We start from the raw sequence: 17,087 nt of genomic DNA on the forward strand, positions 1-17,087 counted from the left end.
TCGGCGGCGCCGTCCTCACGCGCGCAGCTGGCACGAGGCCTTTGCCAAACCCCAGGCACGATCCGTTCTCACTCGTCCGGGCTGGATGCGGCTGAACGTCCCTTGTGCTTCCCCCGGTGTCACGAGGGACCTTCACCCAAACGAAAGCCACCCCATACGGAGGAAAGGGAGCAGGGACACAGCTCTTGTAGCCATAGACGTTCAAAAAAAACCCCAGCCCAACGTGAAGATGATCAAACAGGCGGCTGGACGTTCTGCTTGGCACCGGCAGTGCCAGAGCCACCACTTTAAAGCAGTGGGAGACGAGCTCAGCTTCCGACCCCGTTCCCTCGCTTTAAAAATGCGACGAGCAGAAATAACAGAAGCGAGGAGGCGAAGAGACCGAGGTTCTGCAAAACCCGGCCGAGAGGGCAGCACCGCGCTTTTCTGGTGCTAACAATGAAACTCAGCTCTAGAAACATTTCTATTGCAATGAATCCCAAAGGTGGCTTTTTTGGACACACATATTTGTGGAAAAAAAAGATCTATACACACCTGCTCTGGACCACACCCGCGGTCAACCTGCACGGACGCAAACTCGAGCCATCCAGTCAATAAATAATTTAATGGGGTTACAGTTCTGCAAGGAGCCACGGCAGCACCCTCCCCAGCCTCCCGCCTCGCCCCGCAGGCACGGCACAGCCAAACCCACCCCGGCTGCACCCAGGGGCCACTGGAACGCGCGGATCTTCACAGAAGATATTGCTTCAGGCCCAGACCCTCCGTACTTGCCTCCGCGTGGAAAACGGTGCAGCCCCTGCCATCAGCCCCGCGGCTACGCCTCAGCCAGACCGTGCTCCAGGGACCAGGCGCTTGGGGGGAGAGCCCAGACCCACACGTACCAAAACATCACAACGTGGGGACGGTGAAATGAAGAGGAAGGCTGCAGCAAAGCGCTCTGCTGCGAGCGGTGAGGATGACTGTGGTGAAACGAAGCCAGCCGTCAGAAGGGAAGCCGCTTCAGCTGCTCGTACGTGATAAAAAACTGATGGGAACGTCAAGGAATGGGCCCAAACCCGTCGGGCGTGAGCGGGCCGTGCCCGGCGAGGCCCGGCTGAAGGCAACGCGGGGAAGGGAGGAGAGCGCAGGAGCTGGGGCCGAGGGGAAGGTCCCAAGCCGAGCGCTCGCTCTACAGGAGGGCTCCCGTGCTGCCCCACGGCGGCCACCACCGTCCGTTGGCACCGGCACCAGCAGCAGCCGCATCGCGGCTGACGTCTGTCCACGCGGGACAGGGAGTCTGCTCTGGGGGAGGCAGAGAGGTGCCCCCTCGGGCGCCTGCTCTGCGCTTCCCTTGCAGCTCGGGTCGCCCCTGCCCGGCCCTCCCCGCAGCACGCTGAAGGATACGATGATGTTCCAGGGACCGAGCCGAAGCCAGTTGGGCCAGAAGCCTTTGTAGAGCGCAAAGAAGCCCTCGCTCTTCCACGTCTGGGGGGAGAGAAGAGCGAGGTCAATTCTGAGACACGCCAGGCCCACGCTCTGCCCGTCCCCCTCGCGCCACGTGTGGCATCACGGCCCTCCGCAGCGGCCGCAGGCAGCAGCAGGCCCCTGGAGACGCAGGGAAGCTGCGTGACGCGTCACTGACAGCGTACGAGCCTCATCAAACTGCATCCCCGACACAGTTCTGCCCCGCGAGGAGGACGCTCAAGCTGATGGCGACCCCAGGAAGGCGACTCTGGGCCCTCCTCTGGAGACGCTGGCTGACGAGCGCGTCCTGTCGCCGCAGGGTCTAACCGCTCGCGTGGCGCTGGGGCCTGGCCAGCCCCCCGCAGACAGGGCTCTGCCCGCCCCCCTCGCCCCCTCACCTTCACCAGCCCGTCCAGAGTGCCCTTGTAGAGCTCCGTGCTGCCCACGATCGCCCGCTGGTTCATCATCCGTGTCCGCACCACGTCCACGGGGTTGGAGGCGATGGCCCCGGCCAGCCCGCAGGTGAAACTGGAACTGCACACACACACACCGAAAGAGGAGAGGGGAACAGCGCTGAGCACGGCCATTCCGGCTCAGGCAGGCCTGGAGAAGCTTTCACTGCGTTTTCTGAACGGCCTTCGGCGACAAAGACCAGCGGCACGACCTGCTCCCACCCAGCACGCCGGCGGGGGCAGGAGCCGCCCCGCCTCGGCGCCCCAGGAGCTCGGGGCAGGGAAACGCTCGGCTCTGTCGGACCAAGACCCGCCGCCGGGTCTCCCCGGGGGCAGCCTGCGGCCCGGCAGGTGTCTCCGGGTGCTCTCGAGGTGACACAGACCTGAAGGCAGCCTCTCGGAAGCGCACATCCTTCTCCCCAGAGCAAACATGTCTTCGGGGCGGGGAAGGAGGGAGGAAGAGCAAAGGCAGCAAGAGGGAGCATGCAGCTGCCAGCCTCCCCCCTCCACGTATGGTCTAGTGCTCGTCACCTTCAGGCCACAGCGGGCAAACCCAACAGAAGCACTGCAGCGCCTCCAGCTAAGGTGTCTGCCAGAAGAACAGGAAAATGTAGGTGAAGCAAGACTTTGGGAGGTCTCTAACCCACCCCCTGCTCAGAGCAGGCTGACTCCAACACTCGGTCAGGTTGCTCAGGGTCTCGTCCCCTCCGCAGGTCCCTGCTCGCCGCGGGGAGCTCCTCCAGCAACGGCCGCAGGCGGCAGCGCCCGAGCGGAGGACCCGGGACCGGGGCGGCTCGTCCAAGCGATCGCCACAGGCGGTCACACACCCAGAGCTCCTGCCTCGTCCGCACCCGGGCACAGACAGGGAGCGCCAGCGCTTGGGGTCACCAGCGAGCTGAAACCACGCTGGCATTTCCCGTCGCCACAGGATTCCTGCCGGGCTCCTTCTCTCCGGGGAGGTCCCCCTGGGTAAACCTGAGCTGCTCCAGCCGATCCCTCCGAAGCACCAACCTGTTCCCTGCAGCTCCAGAGCACTTGCTCTACGAACAGGTCTCACCCCAAACCCCACCTCGCTCCTCTGCTTCACAGCCCCGCTGAAGCCAAGCCTGGGGAGGGCAGCAGCCGCAGCAAATACTCACACGAAGTGGGCAAAGATGGTGTCGCCCATCAGGCCCGACAGAATTAAGTGCTTCTTGGTGATGTCGTAGACCGGCAGCTCCACCCCGACCACGATGGCGGCTCTCTGAGCCGTTGGCACGACACCCTGCAGAGCACAAACCCCGGTCACACGCACCAACGGCTGCCTGGGGGCTGCAGAGAGCGTGACATCCCCCCCCAGCCTCCTCTGGGGGGGGCTTTTCGCTGCCCTTCTGCCTTGGCTCCTCCTTGCCCTACCGTAGCTCTTCAGGGAGACCAGCTCCCCGTCTGCCAGCCGCGCTCCGAAGCTAAGGAGGGTTCCTCCGCCCCGGCAGCGTCACCCCAGCGGCGTTACCTGCACGCTGCCTCTCTCCTCCCAGCCCCCAGCACGCAGGAATCGGGCTGCCATACGCAGCACCCACCAGTTTCAACACCAGGGAAGATTCTGCACCGCAAGAGCAGCGGCTTAAGGAGCCCGGTGGGGCTCCGGCTCCTCCTGGCTACACAACAGCAGAGAGAGTCTGCTCGGATCATGTTCTTGCTTGAGGAGATTTTAATGCATGAAAAGATTTGCTGCCGGCAGGACGTCGATCTGGGAACTGGCGAGACAGTTACCGGAACAACTACGAGCTGAGGCAAGAGGAACCAGCCACCTTCTGTCTGAGAAACCCCCCAGCAAAGCCCTCCCCAGGAACCAGACAAAAACGTGGTGCAGATTCTTCCTGGCTCGCAGAGCAAGGAGAAGGCAGCAGCGGTGCAGAGCTGGGCCGTTCCACAGGAACCATTAACACCAGTCAAGGAACTCGGGGACACCCACGGTGTCACGAGAGCTCCCCGGTCACCGGGACTGGGAGCGCCCCCGCGGCGTGGCCGAACCCCAGCCGGCCCCCCAGGACCGCCAGCCTTCTCGCCACACAACCCCAAAGCGACTGGAAGAGGCAAAGGCACCTCACGGGTTCAGGGCTCCGGCCGCCGCCATCCCGCGGCGCCTGACGGGCTCCTCCCGGGCTCCTGCCGAACCCAGCCCTGGCACAGCCAGCTCGGGCGTCCCCGCCAGAGGGGGGCCAGAATGGGCAGGTCCCACCCCTGACCTGGCAGCTACCCTGCTGGGTGACGGAGCAGACTCGTGGTGGAAGGGCCACGTGAGGGTCTCCACCAAAAGCCAAAGGGCCGCTGCCAGAACCCACAGGGCAAGGGCTGAGCCCCGGTCACGCTCCTCTGTCCTCAAGCCCAAGCCTCACGTCACCAGCTTCCCCAAGGGCCACCAAGTGCTCAGAGGGCACGATTCAAGGGGTCGCAGACTGGGTATAGGTGGGGACACGGGGCAAACATGTCCTTTTGGGACATCAGGAAGTCTCTGCACATCCCAGGTGCCCCTCGGGTCCCTTGGAAGAGCCGCCCTCCCTCTCCGGGAGGAGGCGCTCCGCCGCTCCCCGGCAGGGGCAGGGGAACTGCCCCGCTCCACCTCCCGCTGCCCCCCAGAGCGCCCCGGGCTGAACAGCCCCCCGCTGGGCCCGCTGTGGGGCAGACCCATCCCCAAACGCTGCTCCAGCCCGGGGACGCCCGTCTGCCTGAACGCAGCCGGCCCGGGACACCAGCTCTGCCACGGCCCAGACCCCGGCTGCCCCCCGGGACGTCCCGGCAGCCGGCGCTCACCCTCCAGAGGCCCCGGGTCCCCTCCTGCTGGTAGATGTCGATGAAGCTGCCAATCATGCCGCCCTGGAACAAACTGCCCTGAGCCTGCATCCGAATCTGAAAGAGAGGCGGGAGTCAGCAGGGTGGGGGACATCCCCCCCCACCCGCCCCGGGGGGCAGAGACCCCCCGCGCTGGCAGGAAGGAGCAACTGGGAGCAGCCACGGCCCACGCGCCCTCTCCCCGCCGCAGGCCGTGCCCCCGAGGGTGGCGGCAGGCGAGGAGCAGGGACGGAAGCACCGGGCGACGCTCGGGCGAGAGGGAGAAGGGACGGGCGAGGCCCTCGGAGAGGTTCTCCAGGCTCTGGGCGCTCAGCCCCGGCCCTGGGAGCCCCGCAGCAGGGCACGGAGGGGGCCAGGCAGTCCCCACGGGCTCCGGTCGCTGCAGGGAGCGGGCAGCACAGCCCAGCTCAGCGCCCAAAGGGAAAGGAGCCGAGAGGGAGCGACGAATCGCCGGCTACCGCCCCGCTCGCCTCGCCCCAGCTGAGGTAACGCAGCCTCCACCCCTTGCCAAAACAGATTTCAGGCTCTTTTATCGCTCCGGGCTCCTGTTCCCACCCCTCAAAACCCCAACTGAGCAGAACCGGCGGCAGCAGCGGCTCAGAGAGCACCTCACTGCAGCCGGCAGAGGGAAGCAGCAGCGTCGACCTGTCAAACCGCCACCCGGGGCCGCGTCCGCCCACGCACGCTCCTCACCTTCAGCACATCCGTCGGGTTGGCGATGGCGGAGGAGATCACCCCCGAGACCACTCCGCAGATTACGTTGATCAGCAACGTTTCATCTGCAACCAAGAGCAGAAAGTCAGGGCCCCGAGATCCACCGAGCAGGCGCGCAGGTCGCTCCGGAGAAGCGAGCGGCTCTGGGAGGAGCAGAGAAGCTCAGTTCGCAAATCACACGGCGAAGCTGCGGGCGCGGAGGCCGGCCAGCCCCCACCAGCTCACGGCAGAGCCGTCCCCGCGCCCGCCAGAGCCAGAAAGCAGCAGCCGAAACCCTCAGCAACGCGCTCGCGGAGAGAAGCGGGTCTCGCTGGCGAGCCTGGCTGATCAGACAAGGAAGAGACCGCGAGACGTGACAATTTCGAACAATTATCTGAGATTTCAGTGTCCGGTGACGCATTTCTCGTGACGGAGACAAGGCGGGACAGAGAGGGACGACCCCACGCGGGGTCTCAAGGCAACCTGACGCCCATTCGTTTTGATCCGGAGCCCCAGCGACCCAGGCAGAGCTCGTTAGATGCGATTAGTCCCGGGGAGGGGGGAGGCGGGCGGAAGAATCCCAGGCTTCCAGGCCCAGTATTAGGGTGGTGGTTACGTTGGGAAAAGGCACGGCCCTTGGCTGGTACTGACCACAGCACTTCCCCGAGGAGACCAGGCCACTGGCTGCCCCAGGCCTGTAGGGAGACAAACATTCAGACAACGGCACTCACGGCTGGGAACGCTGCGGCGCGGCGGGACGGGCGGCCCGGCGCAGCGAGAGGCGCTGCTGGGGAGGGGAGCGGCCCCTGGCAAGAAGCTCCAGCGCGCTGCCGGCCTGCCGACGGGCCCGGACCACCCATCTCGCCTTCCCCGGGGCGGGAGGCGCTGCGGTGGTCGCTCCTGTCACACCAGGGTGCGCCGATCTCGGTGCTCCTTCGGCGACCGCGCACCAGCCTTCTCGTTCAGCACCCCGGCCCCCACCCCGGAGCTCCAGAGCCGGGCAGGAGGCTCCTGCCAGCCGGGCTGCCCTCAGGCACCAGGACCCCAAGGCTCCGGCAGGAAGACGGGACCCACAACTGACGCTTTCGGCCCGTTTCCCACCTCCGAGGTACAGACGGGACGTGGTGCCTTCCCTGAGACTAACCAGAAAAGAGCGAGGAGCCTGGGGCAGCGATTCCGCAGGCTTTTTTTGGCTCTGCAGACCAGAGATAAAGGCTGGGGAAAGGACAGGCCTGGCTGGAGGGGGAGGTGCCCGGCTAGGGCCTGCGGGCAGCGCCAAGCACAGCGAGTCACGTCGGTACCGAAACTATCCCGGCCGCTGCTGCAGGAGCAGCGCAGCGCCGGGCCACGAGAACTCCCTGTCTGTGGGACTCTCCGGGCGGGAAGGAGAGAGCGAGGAACGAGCGAAACCGCACCGCGAGGGAGCAGGAGGCTTCACACCGCGCCTCCGGCGAGGCGGGCGGTGCCCGCGCCGGCTCGGTGCCCGGCACTGACCTTCCATGCGGTCGACGAACAGCCGCTTCAGGCTCTGGTAAATGCCGATCTTTATGGTGCCGTACGAGGCCTGTCTTAGCAACGCCGGGGCGATCCTGGGGGGGGGGGGGGAACGAAGGAAACCACTGAACCCCACCAGCGCAGTGGTCGTTTGTGCGGGCCCGGCCCGAGCCGCTGCCCACCAGCCCCTGAACTGCAAGGGGGAGAACTTGGGGCCGGGGCAGAGCCCGAATCAGGGGCAGAGCCCGGGGACGGGGGCAGAGCCCGGGGACGGGGGCAGAGCCCGGGGACGGGGGCAGAGCCCAGGGACGGGGGCAGAGCCCGGGGCAGGGACCCCCCCGCCGCAGCCACGCCGCCCCATCAGGCACCCAGGACAACAACCCCGGGCGCCCACGCACCGCCCCGGATCGCCCCCACGCACCCTCCGGGGTGGGGAGGCCGGCACCCACGCAGCCCTTCCCCTTGCCACGGCCAAGCCCTCGCTCCCCACCTCGGCCAAACCGACAGCGGCGCCGGTAGGGGGCCCGGGGCGGGCCGGGGGGGTGCGGGCCCACGATAGGGGCCCGGAGGGTGCGGGCCCAGGGCAGGGGGGTCCGGGGGGGGGGGGGGGGTCCGGGGGTGCGGACCCGGTGCTTACCCCGAGTAGAGGGCCCGGCCGCCCTCCTCCCGGCAGATGCGGAACAGCGCGTGGAACATGCCCCGGTACCGGACCTCGCGGAACCGCGCATCGGTGCTCTGGCCCTGCACCTGCAGGCGCGTCTTGGTGAGATCCACCGGGAAGGTGCCTGCGGGGAGAGCGGCCGTCAGCGCCCCGCCGCCGCCCCGCCGCCGCCCCGGTCCCCCCCCCGCCGCCGCCTCACCGAATTCGGCCACGATGGAGGCGAGCCCGCCGTACACGAAGGGTTTCCAGTTCAGCGCGGACATGGCATGGCGGAGCGGGGCCGCCGGCGCACCGGACACCTGCCTCGCCGCCGCCGCGCACCGACCCGGAAGCGGAAGCGCAGCAGCACCGGGCGCCCCCTGCCGGCCCCGCCCCTATCCCCGGGGCGGGCGCTGGGACCCCGGCAGCCCCCGGTAACGGGTTCCCCGGGCCCCGCCTGCCCCCCCTGCCCCCCCCCCCCCCCCCCCCCCCCCCCGGACCCGGTGCTGCCGTTCCGGCCCCCGCCGCTCGGGCGGGTCAAAACCCGGACAAGGGCGCGAACCCCTAACGGGGCCTGACGGGAGCGACGTCGCGACCAGATGCGGCTTAAAAACCACCCCCTGGTGAACAAGTAACTTTTATTAACAAGTCATTTAACCCAAAACCGCAGCCAATCGCCCCAAGGCGGCTCTCGGGGTCCAGCGCAGGCGGCGGGAGGTGCTGGGCGCGCTCAGGACCCGCCTGGGCGGCCGAGCGGACACCCCGCACTGCACCCCCGCCGCCCCCAGCGCCCATCTCCGCAGGAGGGGCTCCAGGAGGCCCCCCAACACCCCCGTCCCGGCCGGCGGCGAGGAGAGCCCGGCCCGCGGAGGGCAGGAGAAACCTCGTGGCAGCTGTCGGAGGGCCACGGTCCAGCCGCGGTGCCCAGCCGAGAGGCACAGGGAGGCTGCGAGGAGGTTTTTTGGGGCAGGTTCGGGGTCTCTCCGACCCCCCGGGGCTCAGCAGCGGCTGGAGCCCCTGGCAGAGCTCCGCTCCCTGTGCCTGGCACCGTGCTCCCGGGACCTGCCTCCCTCGGGACACGCGTCCCGCCGCCCGCCGTGCCCGTCGCCCCTCCTGCCGCCCTCCTCCCTCTTCTCCCGCTCGTCCCACGGGCGGCTCGGCCCCCTCGGGTCCTGGCTGCTCTTCTCCCCTCTCCTCTCCGAAGGCCTCTGGTGTCTCCGCTCTTCCTCGTCTCGCTGCGGCCTGCTCTCCGGTTCCCCCTCGGAGCCCCTCCAGGGCTGCTGGCTGCCGCCGGCGCAGCGCTCGTAGGCCGGGTCCTCCTTCTCCTTCTTAATCTTCAGCCTGGGGGGCGCCTCCTCCGTGGGCACCGCCCTCTTCGCAGCCTTCGAGCTCTGCTTTTGCCGCTCCTGTCGGCTTTTCTCTGAAACACAAGGTTCAGCCTTCGGGACGGACGGTCAGAGCACCCCCAGCACCCTTCCCGCTCCCCTCCCACTTCAAGCTTGCTCCCCGTCACCCCCCCCCCCCGCTTCACAGCCCGTTTCCCCACCTCGGAAAGACCCCACTCGGCTCCCAACCCCTTTCCCCTCCAGCCTGCTCTCCTCCTTACCCCTCACCGCATCGCGCTCCTCCCAGGAAGGCTGCCCTCGGGCACTCCGACGCGCCCTGGAGCACCCAGCACCTTCCCTTCCTTCTCCTTCCTCACCAGACCCTCACGACCCGACCCTCACGACCTGCTCCAGGGAAATTCTCCAGCCCGATTCTCTTCCCACTTCGCCCTCCTTTGCCCCCCTCGGGTTTGGGCGCCTCCTCCACACGCTAGAGCCAGGTCCCGTCCTCTCACGTAGTTTTGCTGCCTCTTCCCGCCACCCCCTCTCTCAAACCAGGCCTCCAGCCTGACCCACGTGCCTCTATGTGCTGCCCCCCAGAGCAACAGACACCCCCACCCCGCCGTCCCCCCGCTCCTCCTGGGAGCCGCCCCCCACCTCGGGCGGGCTCCTTCCAGGGAAACCTTCCCAGGTCTGTCTCTGCTGCCCAGCGGGAACAACCCCGATGGCTCCTGGACACCCGCAGCAGCGCTGCACGGGCCGCCCTGCCCGGGGCCCCTTCGCTCGGGCTCCATCTGGCCGCGCTCTGCACCCCGGTTTTCTTCCGAAAGATGCGGAGCCCCCCACTCCCGCCGCGCCCCCCCAGAACACGGCGGGCTCAGCCACCAGCTCGGATGAACTTCTGCTGCGGTTTTAGGTCCCCTTTCCCAGCCCCAAGGAGCAGCGGGGGCGCGGAAGGACCCTTCAGCCCCACCTGCCCCCTTCGGCTTCAGCTCCCAGCCGCGGAACCTCCCCCAGCCCCACCGGGCTTACGCCCAGCTCTGGTGCAGGGGGCCGTTCCGCACCCCTGCAGCACCCCAGCCCTACTGTCATAAAGAATGGCTAACTGGCTTTTGGTTTTGGTTTTTTGTTTAAGAAAAACTGGCCGTCCGAAAAACCTGGCCTTCCGAAAAAACCTGGCCTTCCGAAAAAACCTGGCCTTCCGAAAAAACCTGGCCTTCCGAAAAGAACCGCTGCCCAGCCTTTAGAGGGGGAGGGAGGCTGATCTGTCCTAACCCTCACGCACAGATCCCTTGCTGACTAACCAACACTTTAAAGGTAAGAATGCAGCAGAACCCGCCCAGCGCAGGACACCCGGTGGGATCCTCCGATCAGATCAGACCGTGGGGCTCAAGGAACACAAAGGACTGAGCAGGAGGGACAGGGAGGGCAGCGAGCAAGAGCTGGTCCTGCAGTTTGGGAAAGACCCAGGCTGGTACAGGGCATGCGCCACAGGGCAAGTTCAAAAGTTCAACCCTGAGGAAGACTCGGACCTTCATCCCTAACGACCACCAAGGACCCTCGACAGGGGCGTAACTTGGGCGGACTGAGGTGGGACTGCGGGAGGAACTTGTGTTAATGAATTCCTGGAAATTATTCGAATAACCCAACCTTTCCTTAGAAATGTAATGAATAAACATGAAAGCTGTAAATATAAGGCCAGAATCCCAACGGTTGGGCACGCCGGGATGGAAGGAGCCATCCCCCGTGCTGCCCGGCGCCGCGATAAAGAATCCCTGCTGGATAACGCCGAGGTGTCAGTGAGTTTTCTCGGCTTCGCTACGGCGGCAGCGCCCCCGTTTCCAGAGCAAGCGGCCCTTTGCCCAAGCCCTCCCTCTCGCCGCGCCCCCCGGCAGGAGAAGCACCACCACCGCGAGCTCCAGCTCCTCAGGGGCTGGCGGAGGACGCTCACGGACCGAGGCTAAACACAGGCCCTCGGACACCCTCCGGGAGAGCACAAAGCCAGGCCCGGGCATCGGGGCTGCGGCGCTTCCCAAGAGCCCCCCCCCGCCCTCAGCAGCCCCCCGAGGGCTCCGCGCCGCCCCTCCCGCCCTGGGCCCGGCCCGGCGGGAACAGACCTCACCTTTTCGGTTTTTTACCGGCACGCCATCATCTTCCGACAGGGAGTCGGACGACGTCCGAGGGGGTGTGGTGACCCCGCAGCCCTTCGCGTGGAGGGCTTTTGTGACATCATCCAAGTCGTCCGAGTCTTTGGGGGGCCGGTAGTTGGCCACGTGGTCCACCCGAATCGTCCGCCCTTTGATCTACGGGAGGGGTCCCGCTGTCGGCGAAGGCACGGACCAGCTCCCCGCACCGTCAGGGCTGCCGTTGGGCGGGAAGCAGCAGCTCGGGAGCCGCAGCAGAGCGGGGGGGGGGGGGGGGGGGGGGGCTGCGCCCCCGGGCTGCCTCCCTCACCTTGATCCCGTTGAAGTTGTCAACGGCGAGAACGGTGCTCCTCTGGTCCTCGTAGCACAGAAAGCAAAAGCCTTTGGACTTCCCGGTCTTCTTGTCCCGCACCAGGTTAATGTTGACGACCTCCCCGTACCTGCAACACACTCTTAGCACCCGGGGCAGCGGCAGGGGCGCGGCGGGCCCGGGGGGCGGCGGCACTTACTGCGAGAACACGCAGATGACATCCCCCTCCGTCAGCTCGTAGGGCAGCCCGCCTGCGGGGAGAGGCAGAGGAGGGAAGGGAGCACCGGCACCGCGCCCGGCCCGGCCCGGCCCCGCCACCCCCGGCCCGGCCCGGCCCGGCCCGTACCGATGAAGATCCAGGCGCTGTCCTTGTACTCGGCGTGCCACGACACCGCCTCGTGCACGCCCAGCTCCGCCTCCCGCGCATTCAGCTCATTGATCAGCTTCACCTTCGTTAGGGGGCTGCGGGCGAGGGGCGCCGTCAGCACCGTGGGAGCGGGACAACCGGGCAGGCCTCCCCACCCTCCGTCCCGCCCGGCCCCCCTCCGCGCCCCGCCAACCTACTTCATAATGGCTGCGCCGCACACTGCGCACGCGCCCGGCAACGCGCATGCGCGTCGCGCTCCGCCCCGCCCCTCTCCCCGAGCCGAGCCGGATCGAGCCGAGCGCAGGCCGATCCCGCGGCGAGCCGGGCCGAGCGCAGCCGAATCGAGCCGAGCGCAGCCGAATCGGGCCGAGCGCAGCCGAGCCGGGCCGAGCGCAGCCGAGCCGGGCCGAGCGCAGCCGAATCGAGCCGAGCGCAGCCGAATCGGGCCGAGCGCAGCCGAATCGGGCCGAGCGCAGCCGAGCCGGGCCGAGCGCAGCCGAGCCGGGCCGAGCGCAGCCGAGCCGGGCCGAGGGCAGCCGAGCCGGGCCGAGGGCAGCCGAGCCGGGCCGAGGGCAGGCCGAGCCGGGCCGAGCGGAGCCGAGCCGGGCCGAGGGCAGGCCGAGCCGGGCCGAGGGCAGCCGAGCCGGGCCGAGCGCAGGCCGAGCCGGGCCTCGCAAAGCAAGACCCGGAGCTGAGTGGAGGCGCAGAGCCTTTATTGGGGTGACCGTGACAGAGGGCGGCGGGTCCCCGCTCAGCACGGGCAGGAGGTTTTCCCGTTGGCGTCGTGGGCCGGCTCCAGCCGGCGGGCCTGGCCCGGCCGCCCCTCCAGGTCCCGGCAGAGCAGCGAGCGCTGCGCCTTCAGCCGGCAGGCCAGGCACATGAAAATGGCGTCCACGTTCTGGCTCTCCTTAGGGTCCTTGGCCGAGGTCTCAAACAAAAGCATGTTGTGAGCGTCGGCGAACTTCAGGGCCATGCTGGATGGCACTTGGATCAGGTCTTTCAAGTCACACTTGTTCCCCACGAGCACCCTGGGGACGAGGGGGGGAACCGCGTGCCCGTTGCACTCCTCGATCCACGTCTTCAGGTTGGTGAAGGAGGTCATCTTCGTGACGTCGTAAACGAAGACGACGGCGTGCACGTTGCGGTAGTAATGCTCCACCATGCTCTTCCGAAACCTCTCCTGGCCAGCCGTGTCCCACACTTGCACCTAGGGAGCAAAGCACACGAGAAGGAAGGCTACAGGAGCGCCCAGCGTCCGCCCCGGCGCAGGGCCTGCTGCTCCGGGAGGGGGCTGCCCCGTGGAGCCCCCCGCGGGAAGGTGCAGGAGGGCTTCCCGCTGCTCCACCGGCTACAGCGGTGCTGCAGCCCCAGGGCAGGGCACGGGCAAGGCGAGCCTTGCAGGGAGAGGAGATCTCTGATGAGACGAACCGGGATCGATGGGACGAGTTACACAAGGCTTTGGGCCGACGCTGGCAGTGCCCAAGGCTGCCTATGACAGGGCACGTGCTTGTGTAATTCATCCGAGCAAGCCCGGCTCACCTAGTACGAGAGATCACGTCAGCACTTCGTTCAGGGAGCCCCGCTCCTCACCCTCCTCCCGATGCCCTTGACCACCATCCCCGCCCCAGAAACCCACAAAGCACTTCTCTGTTCTTGCGCCAGATGAGGACATTTGTCCAACTCATCCTACGCCACAGAAGAGAACCCCGACAACCACGCAGCGGTGCGCGCTGAGGAGTCGGGGCGAAGAGAAGAGGAGGAGAGGGAGCCACCCTTAGCGTGAGAGAGCAGCGGGAGGGCACGGAGCTCTGCGTGGGGGCGGGTGAGGAGCCAACCGAGAGCTTGTGGGTGAGGGCTAAAGAGCAGACGCAAAGTCCAGTTGAACGCTGGTGACGAGCCGCGTACCCCAGCGGTCAGTACTGGGCCCAGTCCTGTTCAACACCTTCGTTAACGAGCTGGATGGCAGGGCGGATGGCAGCATGCCGATGACACCAGGCCGGGAGGAGCGTGGCTAGGACGCGAGATGGTCGTGCCGCCATCCAGAGGGACCTCAACAGGCGGGAGAAACGCACTGACGGGAACCCGATGGAGTTCAGCAAAGCGCCAAGTCCTGGCCCTGGGGAGGAGCAGTTCCAGGCACCAGTACACGCTGGGGACCACCCAGCTGGAAAGCAGCTTTGCAAGAAAAGGACTTGGGGGTCCCGATGGACGCCAGGTTGAACGCGAGCCAGCAGCGTGCCCTGGCAGCGAAGGCGGCGAATGTGATCCCGGCTGCATGAAACAAAGCGTTGCCAGCAGGCCGAAGGGTGGGACCCATCTCTCCCCTTCATTCAGGGCTGGGGAGGCTGCGCCTGGAGCGCTGTGTTCTGTTCTGGGCTCCCCAGTACAGGAGCAGCATGGGCTGGACTGGAGAGAGCCCAGCGAAGGGCCACGCAGATGAGGACGGGACTGGAGTGTCCCTCCCGTGGGGAAAGGCTGAGCGAGCTGGGACTACTTAGCCTGGAGAAGAGAAGGCTCCGGGGTGGGAATCTTACCGACGGGTGCAGGTAGGCTGGACTGGAGCCGGGCGCTTTTCCGCGGTGCCCAGCGCCAGGAGCAGAGCCGCGGGAGGTGCCCCCTGAGCATCAGGGAACCCCTCGCGCTGTGGGGGTGACCGAGCACGGGCACAGGTTGCCCAGGCAGGTGGTGGGGCCTCAGCAGCCGCCTGGCCGCGGTCCTGGGCAGCGGGCTCTGGGTGCCGTGCTTCAGCAGGGCCGTTGGAGCAGGTGACCTCCAGACGTCCCCTCCAACCCGCACTTGGCTGCGAGTCTGTGGCTCCGCGAGTTCTCCCGGCCCTTGCGGGGAACGTCTCGAAGTCTGGAAGTGGCAATTTCCAAACAAGTGTCCGGGCTTAACCCAAACCGCCCCGTACCCCACTGAGACAGCGCCTGCCCCAGAGCCTGTCAGAGCAGGAAAACGCCAGCAGAAAGGAGCTGCTGCTCCTTCGTTTCCCTGCTGGTCTCTCCTGGGCCGCTCCATCAGGGCAGAGCAGGAGAGGCAGGGTACCTCTCCCACCTCCCACCTCCCCTCTGGGACACACGGGCCCGGGAAAAGGCCACCGTGCTGCACTGCCTCCCGCTTCTGCCCACGGGAGCCCAAATAATGCCCAAAAGGCAGAAAGCCTGGCAAGGTTTCCCAGCTAGTGGCAGCGAGCCAGGCTCGATGCCAGCCTCCACCACAGCTATGAGGTGGTGGATGGAGCTGGGGAAGGCAGGGGGAAAATGGGCACCTCTCCTCTTGCAGGAGAGAGAACACAAAACGTTGGTGGGCATTGAGAGCGCAAGGGAAGTCCTTACCCACTAATCGTGGCGCTGATTTCGTCGTGACCGACCGATCGCAAACTTGTGCTGGTGCACCTGCCAGCAAACCAGCAATACTGGCTGCTTCTCGCCGCGGTCGGGCTGACACACGGGCGGTGCTGATCCCCCCAGCCGCACGCTGGGCTCCCCAGGCTGTTTCCTACCGGCTGCCGTCGATCTGCGGATCCGCTCGGGCACATCAGCCCGGGTTGGGGCCGATTTCTTAGGGGTGTCACGCTGGCCTTCACCCAGCGAATTCATCCCGGCCTAGTTCTGCTGAAATCGCGCCCTCCCGGCGCTCGCTGGCAGCAGCCTTCGGCGTTCCTCTCGCAGCTGCCAAACCCACCGCCACCAGCTCCTGCCAGCTCCTGGCCTTCCAGCCTGCAACCATCCGCTCTCCCCCCCCTCAAAACACCTTGCTCTCTGCGTATGGCTCCTTCCCCCGGCTCCCTCCAGCTTTGCCTCTTTTGCTCCAGCTCCCGAAGCTGGAGGCCACCGCGATGCTCTAAGGACCAGTGACACCGGGGGGTGGGGGGGTGGGGGGGTGGGGAGCAGGGGGATGGCAGCGTTTCACCCTCCACGGTGACGAGGCAGCAGCGACGGGCTCAGAAAGCGTCTCTGCAACGCAACCAACCTTCCCCCCGTTCCCCTCCCTCCAGCTGGACTGGAACCAGCAAAGCCCCCTGCGAGGCGTGCGGGGTGCGGAGAGGCATCCCCGGGGCAAGGACCGGCTGCCGGTGCCGCAGCCCCCGGTGCCGGTGCTGCCGTGGCCCACCTTGATGCGCTCCCCCTCGATCTCCACCGTCTTCTCGCGGAAATCCACGCCGATGGTGGCCTCGGTCTTGTCGGGGAAGGTGCCCCCGCAGAAGCGGAAGGTCAGGCACGTCTTGCCCACGTTGGAGTCGCCGATCACGATGATCTTAAAGATGCGGGTCTGCACGTAGGGCTCCAGCGAGGAGTCGGGGCCCGGCGGCCGCCCGCCACCCGCCGCCATCCCGCACCGCCGCCGCCTCACCGGCTCATGGCGCCGCGTCGCCCCACGCACCGGCACCGGCACGGCCCCGCGTACCGGCTACAGCCCCGCCCCGCGCACCGGCACGGCCCCGCGTACCGGCTACGGCACCGGCACGGCCCCGCCCCGCGCACCGGCACCGGCACGGCCCCGCGTACCGGCTACAGCCCCGCCCCGCGCACCGGCGCCGGCTACAGCCCCGCCCCGCCCCGCGCACCGGCACGGCCCCGCGTACCGGCTACGGCACGGCCCCGCCCCGCGCACCGGCTACAGCCCCGCCCCGCGCACCGGCACGGCCCTGCGTACCGGCTACGGCACCGGCTACAGCCCCGCCCCGCGCACCGGCACGGCCCTGCGTACCGGCTACGGCACCGGCTACAGCCCCGCCCCGCCCAGCGCACCGGCACCGACACGGCCCCGCGTACCGGCTACGGCACCGGCACCGGCTACAGCCCCGCCCCCAGCACCGGCATGGCCCCGCCCCGCGTACCGGCACGGCCCCGCCCCGCGTACCGGCACCGGCACGGCCCCGCGTACCGGCTACGGCACCGGCACGGCCCCGTCCCGCCCCACGCACCGGCACGGCCCCGCGCACCGGCTATAGCCCCGCCCCCCGCACCGGCACGGCCCCGCCCCGCGTACCGGCTACAGCCCCGCCCCCCGCACCGGCCCCGGCCCGGAGCCACCTCCCGTTCCCGCCAGGCCCTGGTGGACCCGGCCGGCGTCCCCTCGGCGGGGTGAGGTGACACGGCGCCGCGCTCACGAGCCCCGGTGGTCCCGTCCTCCCGCCCCCCCCCGTCCCGGTCCAGGCAACCGATCCGGGGACAAGCTGCCTCCTCCTCCTCCTCCTCCTCCGCGACGGCGTCCGAGAGGGCGGGGAAGGGGATGGGGGTCCCTCTTGTCCCCGTCCCCCGTGGGCAAGAGGAGGATGAGGAGGGGCCGAGGGGACCCGGGTGTCAAGGGGGAGGGAGGGCACCGGGGAGCATCGCCCTCGGAGGAGGGAGAAGCAGCACGGCCTGCCCCGGTGCCCGCAGGGA

At 68.0% G+C, this 17,087-nt stretch overlaps 3 protein-coding genes across 3 annotated transcripts; all 3 read right to left on the reverse strand.

The window, feature by feature from the left end:
- Nucleotides 1–655: 655 nt before the first annotated feature.
- On the reverse strand, nt 656–7,855 carry SLC25A14 (solute carrier family 25 member 14). The gene is made up of 9 exons (XM_086469782.1): nt 7,775–7,855; nt 7,552–7,699; nt 6,915–7,009; nt 5,421–5,506; nt 4,689–4,784; nt 3,035–3,159; nt 1,842–1,977; nt 1,384–1,464; nt 656–1,024 (listed from the first exon to the last, which is right to left on the reverse strand). The coding sequence occupies exons 1-9, from the start codon at nt 7,836–7,838 to the stop codon at nt 983–985; spliced, it is 873 nt and encodes a 290-aa protein (XP_086325908.1). The 5' UTR covers nt 7,839–7,855; the 3' UTR covers nt 656–982.
- A 697-nt stretch (nt 7,856–8,552) lies between these two features.
- On the reverse strand, nt 8,553–11,945 carry RBMX2 (RNA binding motif protein X-linked 2). The gene is made up of 6 exons (XM_086470700.1): nt 11,894–11,945; nt 11,680–11,847; nt 11,533–11,584; nt 11,334–11,463; nt 11,002–11,182; nt 8,553–8,974 (listed from the first exon to the last, which is right to left on the reverse strand). The coding sequence occupies exons 1-6, from the start codon at nt 11,943–11,945 to the stop codon at nt 8,553–8,555; spliced, it is 1,005 nt and encodes a 334-aa protein (XP_086326826.1).
- A 506-nt stretch (nt 11,946–12,451) lies between these two features.
- RAB33A (RAB33A, member RAS oncogene family) lies at nt 12,452–16,032 on the reverse strand. The gene is made up of 2 exons (XM_086470408.1): nt 15,814–16,032; nt 12,452–12,907 (listed from the first exon to the last, which is right to left on the reverse strand). The coding sequence occupies exons 1-2, from the start codon at nt 16,030–16,032 to the stop codon at nt 12,452–12,454; spliced, it is 675 nt and encodes a 224-aa protein (XP_086326534.1).
- Between the last annotated feature and the right edge of the window lie 1,055 nt (nt 16,033–17,087).

Source organism: Leptosomus discolor, chromosome 9 (assembly GCF_034619465.1).
Source record: "Leptosomus discolor isolate bLepDis1 chromosome 9, bLepDis1.hap2, whole genome shotgun sequence".
NCBI lineage: Eukaryota > Metazoa > Chordata > Aves > Leptosomiformes > Leptosomidae > Leptosomus > Leptosomus discolor.

What these genes read in the sequence shown, in the direction of transcription:
- RBMX2 (XM_086470700.1), bottom strand. Translation starts at nt 11,945, where the DNA reads ATGCGCGTTGCCGGGCGCGTGCGCAGTGTGCGGCGCAGCCATTATGAA. An exon ending in GCGCAGCCATTATGAAGTAG is followed by an intron (nt 11,848 to 11,893) that starts GTTGGCGGGGCG and finishes GAGGGTGGGGAG; the next exon opens with GCCTGCCCGGTTGTCCCGCT. An exon ending in GTCATCTGCGTGTTCTCGCA is followed by an intron (nt 11,464 to 11,532) that starts GTAAGTGCCGCC and finishes AGTGTGTTGCAG; the next exon opens with GTACGGGGAGGTCGTCAACA.
- RAB33A (XM_086470408.1), bottom strand. Translation starts at nt 16,032, where the DNA reads ATGGCGGCGGGTGGCGGGCGGCCGCCGGGCCCCGACTCCTCGCTGGAG. An exon ending in TCGAGGGGGAGCGCATCAAG is followed by an intron (nt 12,908 to 15,813) that starts GTGGGCCACGGC and finishes TTTGCTCCCTAG; the next exon opens with GTGCAAGTGTGGGACACGGC.
- SLC25A14 (XM_086469782.1), bottom strand. Translation starts at nt 7,838, where the DNA reads ATGTCCGCGCTGAACTGGAAACCCTTCGTGTACGGCGGGCTCGCCTCC. An exon ending in CTCCATCGTGGCCGAATTCG is followed by an intron (nt 7,700 to 7,774) that starts GTGAGGCGGCGG and finishes CTCTCCCCGCAG; the next exon opens with GCACCTTCCCGGTGGATCTC. An exon ending in TCGGTCCCTGGAACATCATC is followed by an intron (nt 1,025 to 1,383) that starts GTATCCTTCAGC and finishes CGTTCCCATCAG; the next exon opens with TTTTTTATCACGTACGAGCA.